A 7,468-nucleotide genomic window follows, 5' to 3' on the forward strand; every position below is an offset into this window, starting at 1 on the left:
ATTCAGTTTTTGCCCCATGTAGTGGGCGCAAAGTTTCTATTTCCCCCATGACAGCCTGTCTTCTGCTATGAAGGACATAGTGTTAAGCGACCCTGGCCTTTTTGTGAAAAATTAAGGCTGAAATGGCTCAAAGGGCGAGTGATTATTCTTCAAATAATATATATTTTCTGCATAGAGAGAACTTCACTGTTAAGGGGGGAAATGAACCTGTAGGCATTGTGTCTGGCAGTGGTAGCTAGTCAGAATTTGTAATAAGAGGTCAGGTTTTGCCTGTGACATAATATAGAGATTCAGAGCATCTCTAAAGCATGCTGCAATGTCAAAAATTAAATTCTCCCAGAGCACCTTTGGAGTGCAATACAATATGGCCAAATCCTAGTGCTGTAAACTTACTAGTGTTTGTGGTACAAGCTTCTCTGGGCCTTGCTTTCTCAGGTGCATGAAGACAAGTAGTTTCAACATCCATAGACTCTTCATAATAGTAATGATGTTTGTCTCTAGCGAAATCTTTCCCGTGTGGAAAAAGATCTAACAACCTAGTCCTAAACTTGTCTAAAAATCTGATCCCCACTGAGTTAAGCAGAAGTTTATTTGTAGTCAGTATATTTAGGATTTGTGTTTTTATTACTGCTGTCATTTTATTTTGATAGAGAATAAAGCTCAGTGTGGGAATTTTCAAAACCCATCAAAATGGGTAGATCAAGTGCTAGAATCCACGTGCTGTGATTTGATATTAAAGCAAAATGCATCCTTTACTTGCTTTATCTTCAGCAAATCCCAAGCCGCCAAAAGAAGATTTTAGAAGAAGCTCATGAACTGAGTGAAGATCATCATAAGAAATACTTGGCAAAACTCAGGTCTATTAATCCTCCATGTGTGCCTTTCTTTGGTATGTTGGCTTTATTATCTATGAAAATAGTCACAGATATTAGCATTCAAAGAAAGCTACTGTCATTTTTGATTGGCTGTTAGAGCTAGAGGCATTGAAAAATGACTTGGAAAAAATGTTTTCCCTTCAGTAGTGCACTTTTCAGGTGTGTTCAGATTTTAAGTTCTTTTAAAAATCAGTGTTTAACTTATTTGGAAATGCACGTTCATGATTTCCTTGTCAGTAAGTGTGTGAAGAGTATTGGATGTTAATATCAGCCTTGTAATTAAATCCAGTTGAGTTACTAGCTCACATTTTGTACTGATTTGCCTGCTGTGACAAAACTAGCTCACATTTTGTACTGATTTGCCTGCTGTGACAAAACTGGTATCCCAAAAAGATAAGTTTTACAGAACTTTATCTTCTTGGTGGGAAGGAAATTATTCTTATTTATCACAGGTGAGAAAGCAAGTGGTCATTTTGCGAACGTATTCTATATAGTTCTTTTTATCAATTGTCAGAGTGTATATATAAGTTCTCCCAGTATTTGTCCAGGTCAAATCTGGCTTAAAAATTTGCTATTGAAACTCTAAAACGGATTTATTTTGTGCTTTTTTTAGGAATTTATTTAACCAACATCTTGAAAACAGAAGAAGGCAATCCTGAATTTTTAAAACGACATGGGAAAGAGCTCATCAATTTCAGCAAGCGGAGGAAAGTGGCTGAGATAACAGGGGAAATCCAACAGTACCAAAATCAACCATACTGCCTAAGAGTAGAATCTGACATCAGGGTAAGAAATATTTTATTTTTAATATTTCAAGGTCAACCTCTCTGTTTGTTTTTATTTTTTATTCCCCCCTCCCTACTTCCTCCCATAAACGCAAAGTGGTGTGTGTGGTCCCCTTCCCCGTTTTATTCGTACAATAACCCTATGAGGTTAGTTTGGCTGACAGTGAATGACAGTCACCCCGTGGAAAGAGTAGGGATCTGAACTCTGGTTCCTCAGGCACTCTAAGCACTGTACCACACTGGCTCTCTGGAGAAATTAAGGCCACACCAATAGGCAGGAAGATCAAGGTACAAGGTAGAGAGTTTATTTTGCCCTTCTGGAAGGGTGAAATAAACTCTCCACCTTGCACCACACTGGCTCTGCCATTGTTGAAGGCAATTCAGAAATGTATCTGTTTTCAGCAGAGTTGTTGGCTCAAGTATTTAGCATTTATGGTAATTCTCAGATCTGTAGTCTTGTCTGTTCCTAGGTAACAGCTTCTTTTGAATAGGTTCCTTATCAGTTGAGTATTGATGTGATATTGCTATTTTAATAGTACTCTTTTAGACCAGGGATCTCCCAACAGGTGTCTCATGAGGTGACAGAAGTACCAGTACTTTTTTGGCTGCTGCATCTTATTCATTCTCTGAAGACCCAGGAGAATACCAGAAAAAGGTCTACTCTAGGCTGTGTTCTTGTTTAAACTTTTATTTCATAGCATTTTTTTTTTTTTTTTTGCTGTGCTACTTAGCTTCTAGTCTCATTTCTGGTGTTCTTCCTAGTCCATTTTCTGGTTCTAGGACAGAAGAAAACTTGATAACATGTGGAGGGGGCGTAGCTCAGGATATTTTTTATTACTTAGAAGTAGCTCTAATTAAAGAAAAGACTGTTCTGAATAGCCCTGTGTATCTTCTCATTCATTGGGTCAAAGTTGTCTTCAGTCCCGTTTTTATTATAAAATATCCTGTTGCTTGTTGTCCTGAAGGAAGAATCTTGTACTGACATTCTTTTGTACAGGATACATGTACATATTTGTTGGAACAATGAGTAGTTGGCATGTAGAATATTTTAAGTACTAGTGTATGTCTGCTATACTAGATTTCTCTGGATCACTTAAGTTTTTATTGCTTTTTAGAGCAGGATGCTACCTTGTTGCTCAAGAGTTTGCACTATTGGCTTCAAGGTGAGTTTGTTAATAATTCTGAATATTTTGGTTTCAGAGGTTTTTTGAAAATCTGAATCCAATGGGAAGCACCATGGAAAAGGAGTTTTCAGATTATCTATTCAACAAGTCCTTGGAAGTAGAGCCACGCAATGTAAAGCCACCTCCAAGATTTGTGAGTATTCAAACGAATAATGTATTCTTAACAAGCCTTTGCTATAAATTATGATTCTTCTTTCAGATTCAGTTGCAGGGTGGCACAAGCTTAGCTTTGTTTAAAGAAAGTTATCTTATAGTGAACATATTCAGACTAATTGCTCATAAATATATTGATTTTTCCTTGCAGCCCAAAAAATACAACTATTCCCTCAAATCTCCGGGTGTTCGTCCTTCAAATCAGAGGCCGGGCACAATGAGGCACCCAACACCTCTGCAACAGGAGCCAAGAAAAATCAGTTACAGTCGTGTTCCGGAGAGTGAAACTGAGAGTGCTGCTTCTGCGCCAAACTCTCCACGAACACCGCTCACCCCGCCCCCTCCTCCGTCTTCTACTTCCAGCACTACTGATGTTTGCAGTGTGTTTGATTCTGATCCCTCAACTCCTTTTCATTCAAGTAGGTGCTAAAGTTAGGATTGATTCCTGCCCCTTTAATGATGTAACCTATATCACTTGCCTTGTCTGTTTTCTGATGGTGTCAAAAGCAGAGTAGTGACTTTGGATCTGTGGGAATGGAATCTAGTTGTTAGCTAAGCTTGATTCCGTTCTTGATTTAGAAAGGAAGGCTGAGATGTGAGCCTACTTGCTCTTTCTATGTAACCGCACTTTAAGGATGGTGGTAATTAATTTTGCTGTCCTTTTGCCAAAATGCGCCACACTAAAGCTAGAAATAAAACTTGTTTCCATTAATAGGCAAACTTACAGATATTTTTCCTTATGGATTTCATTCTTACCCTTACTGTCCCATCCCTTCTGCTTCTGTTTGCTTTCATAGCTACCTGTTTGCACAATTACAGGGATAAAACAGCAGTCATTCTCATTTGTCATTGAAGCCATTTGTGTAAGGAAGTAGTCTCCTCAATTTATGAATAAGGAGGCAAAAAAACCACCCCTCTTCCGCTTCAGATGATTAGGTTATAGAGGCCAGCTGTTTACGTGAATTCTTGAGCACAATGCTCCCATTAAGACCAGTCATCTGCCCCTCCCTTTCTTTGGCATTGTGCTATTTCTCTTGCTCCTATGCATGAATCTTTATTATACAATTATTTAGGTATTGGTAATAATAATACCAATCTGTGTTTCAAGGAAATGTAAAACTATGATCAAGTGCTTAAAATTCTATGTGCTGTTTTTGTCAATATTCTCAATATTCACTTTTCTGTCTTGTCCGCAGTTGTGTTTGTGAGATAATCAAAAGGTTGTTTTTTTACATCACAGCAAGTCAGTCAGGGGTGGGAAGCTTACAGAAAACATATGGCCAATTTTTAGCCATCGTTTGTATGCTGTATTTAATTTGTGCATGTTAAGTTTTGGCTATTAAATACTTGAAAATAATAAATTTCAAATTAGATAACTGTGTCTTCTGTATACCGTCAGGGTCTGCTTCTGTGTCCTCCATAAGTTTTCCTAAAAGCTCTGATGAAATGACTGTTCCTCCTCCCATTCCTCCCCGAAGACGTCCAGAATCTGCGCCTGCTGAATCTTCTCCTTCAAAGGTAATCACCCACCCTCCATTTCTCTGTGTAGTAACAATGGGATGATTCCCTAGTCATCCCATGTCCAGAGATCTATAAAGATCCTGAAGTGTACAAGCATATTTTTCCTCAGTGAATGTTTTAACTTTGATTATCAACTAAGCATTAAGAATGTAGATGAAGTGCAAAAAATGTTGCTAGACTGGTCTAGTGAGGGATGATCCCCCCCAATATTCTAACTCTTCCTCTCTTTCCCCTCCCCCGCAATAAAATTCATATTCTCCTTTTAAGTGGTGATTCTGTTACACATATATCACTTTTCCTTTCAACATTCAAGGAGCAGTGTTTTGATAATGGGAAAATCCAGTTGTTTTCCCTACTGTTTAAGCGTGGAATATGGAAACAGCTTTTACAGGTTCTGCTTCCAGAGATGGATGGGAAGAGTCCCTGCTCCGTTCAGGATCTCATCCTCTGAGTAAGAATGTTAGCAACTGAAGCCAAGGTGGTCTGGCATGTAAACTGACTTCTTCCCCTCTAGGGTATTAGAATCCTTGCTGTAGTGAAAGGGGAAAAAATACGCATAGCCCCATATTTATTCCTTGAGTTTCTTTTGGCTAATCCTAAATGTGTGCTTAAAATATCTTCACATATTTAACTGTGAGGACTTTGGACTATTTTATAAGTATTTTATTTTCTGTTTCAGATTTCTTCTGCACACCTTGACAGTCCACCAGCAATTCCTCCTCGGCAACCAACATCTAAAATTTATTCGCCACGGTACTCCGTACCAGACAGGACCTCCATATCTGACCCCCCAGAAAGCCCACCTGTATTGCCACCACGAGAACCTGTGCGAACTCCTGATGTGTTCTCTAGTTCTCCACTACATCTCCAACCACCACCCTTGGGCAGAAAAAGTGAACTTGGCAACACTTTCTTTCCCAATAGTCCCTCTCCTTTTACTCCCCCTCCCCCTCAAACGCCTTCTCCCCACGTACCACGGAGGCATTTACCATCACCTCCTTTGATACCCCAAGATACGGACCTCCATTCTGTTGCTGGGCCGCCTGTTCCTCCACGGCAAAGCACTTCTCAACATATCCCAAAGCTTCCTCCAAAAACTTACAAAAGGGAGCACACACATCCGTCGATGCATCGTGATGGACCCCCGTTGCTGGAGAATGCCCACTCCACCTGAGTTCTCCCTTGAGCTGGAGGTCATGCTTTTCCTGGTGTCAAGTCTGTTGCTGGCAATAGATGCACCAAGGAGTTGTGCTGCCCCTAACACTAAAGACTCTACAATACATTTGATACATGGTGTACAAAAGATTAATAGCAGGCCCCTTATTGTGAAACTGTTGCTGTTTGTTAGTATAGTATGCAGGGCACTGTTCTAAGTCACTGGACATCTGAATGTACCAGAAATCAGACTTCAGATCTCTTCGGGCCAATAAGCAGACACTGCTTCATGTAATGTCCAATGAGGGATGGGAAATATGGTCCTGTAATCATCTGTCCACTGTGACATAAGTTCTCCGAGTGAAAACGAGCACTTTTCCAATAGCAAAATCTCAAACAGGGAACTTGGTTATCTTAAATTTTCTTTTGTGTCATTCCCTGCTTTAAAATAATGAACTGGACTGTGAGGAAGATCTGTGGTACAGAACCAACATAGAGCTAAGGCATAGCACTGTACTACAGCCCTGTTTACAAACTGTTACAGTTAACTGCTAAGTATATGGGTACCTAGGCTTCACCAAAGAGGTACTTTCCTTCTTTCCTTATGAATATTATGGTGCCAGTTCAGAAAAAATTGCCAGGAAGCAGAAAGCTTAACTTTTGCCTTCTTTAAACAAGTAAGATTTAAGTCTTGGGTGAATGACGCAATCTGAGATATACTGCTATTGTTCAGAGTAAAATCTGTTCCTACATTCAGAAGACTGTTAAATATAGACTAGGTGGTCTTAAGGTTTACCAGTAACCCACTTCGTGGCTGGTGGTGTAACAACTTTGACTATGCCATAGAAATGCAAAGGATGATCCGCTGGCCACATTCCCTAGTTATTACCATGTTTTAACTAGCAGTAGGTAGATAAATAATCAGCATCCATAGAATTGCCTTGTAGTTGCATAAATCATATGTATATAGTGAATGTTGCATAAATATACTTGCAAATTGTTTTTAATTTAATTGAAATAAAGATACAGATATTTTGTCTGGCTGACATATTAAATTATTGCATTGCTAAATGTACAATTCAGTTTTTCAGTTTAAAGCACTGAGAAGGAGGTGCATGCTGTGGTACACACATCTCCTCTTCTAGTTCATTGTTTTAATCTCTAAAGAACAAACAGAGAAGAAATCCAAGGTTTGGCATATGAAATAAAGGTGAGTTAGGGGATGAGTCAAAATGAAACAACAGTGTGCTTAAAATGTAATCGGTCTCTTGCCTCTGTTAAACCTCTTAAAGTTTCCCTGTCTGAAATATGTTTGAGAAACTAATCTGCCTGACCATCCTGACTTGGATTATCCACAGACATGTGAGCTGCCCTTTTGATTCCAGTACTGTGACAGGAATGCATGCCACTTGTTGAAGAAACAGTCATCTCTGCTACATTAGGATTTGTGAATGGTGCGGTGTCATATCCTTAGTTATTAAGTTTGTTAGGGCATTTCCTTGTTGGCAAAACCCAAATACATTTCAACAATCTAGAAAGCCATGTCCCTAGAAGAATGTTGGTGGAGGGCTTTGTTACTGTGAAAGCCTACTGTTCTGAAACATTTCTACTATGCTGTGCAGTGTGGTCTTTCATTTCAGAATACATTTAAATTTAATGTGCACTCAGTGGATCTTGTTTAAACTTTACAAGTACCTTGTGCACACTCAACATTAAAGAAGGGCATTGTGAAAAATGTTTAATGCAACAAATGTTAAGCAGATATCCAATGGATACTATAGAAATGCCTTCCCTA

General features: G+C 39.1%; 1 protein-coding gene across 2 annotated transcripts in view; it reads left to right on the forward strand.

Moving 5' to 3' along the window:
• The window catches only part of SOS1 (SOS Ras/Rac guanine nucleotide exchange factor 1), a 75,572-nt gene extending 68,864 nt beyond the window's left edge, over window positions 1-6,708 (forward strand). For both annotated transcript variants that reach the window (XM_056853671.1, XM_056853672.1), the window contains 6 exons: window positions 772-889; window positions 1,489-1,661; window positions 2,861-2,977; window positions 3,149-3,416; window positions 4,397-4,515; window positions 5,198-6,708. In XM_056853671.1, coding sequence (XP_056709649.1) covers window positions 772-889; window positions 1,489-1,661; window positions 2,861-2,977; window positions 3,149-3,416; window positions 4,397-4,515; window positions 5,198-5,692 — 1,290 coding nt within the window. In that variant the 3' untranslated portion in view covers window positions 5,693-6,708. The remainder of the gene's footprint in view (window positions 1-771; window positions 890-1,488; window positions 1,662-2,860; window positions 2,978-3,148; window positions 3,417-4,396; window positions 4,516-5,197) is intronic.
• The last annotated feature ends 760 nt before the right edge of the window (window positions 6,709-7,468 follow it).

Source organism: Euleptes europaea, chromosome 7, assembly GCF_029931775.1.
Source record: "Euleptes europaea isolate rEulEur1 chromosome 7, rEulEur1.hap1, whole genome shotgun sequence".
NCBI lineage: Eukaryota > Metazoa > Chordata > Lepidosauria > Squamata > Sphaerodactylidae > Euleptes > Euleptes europaea.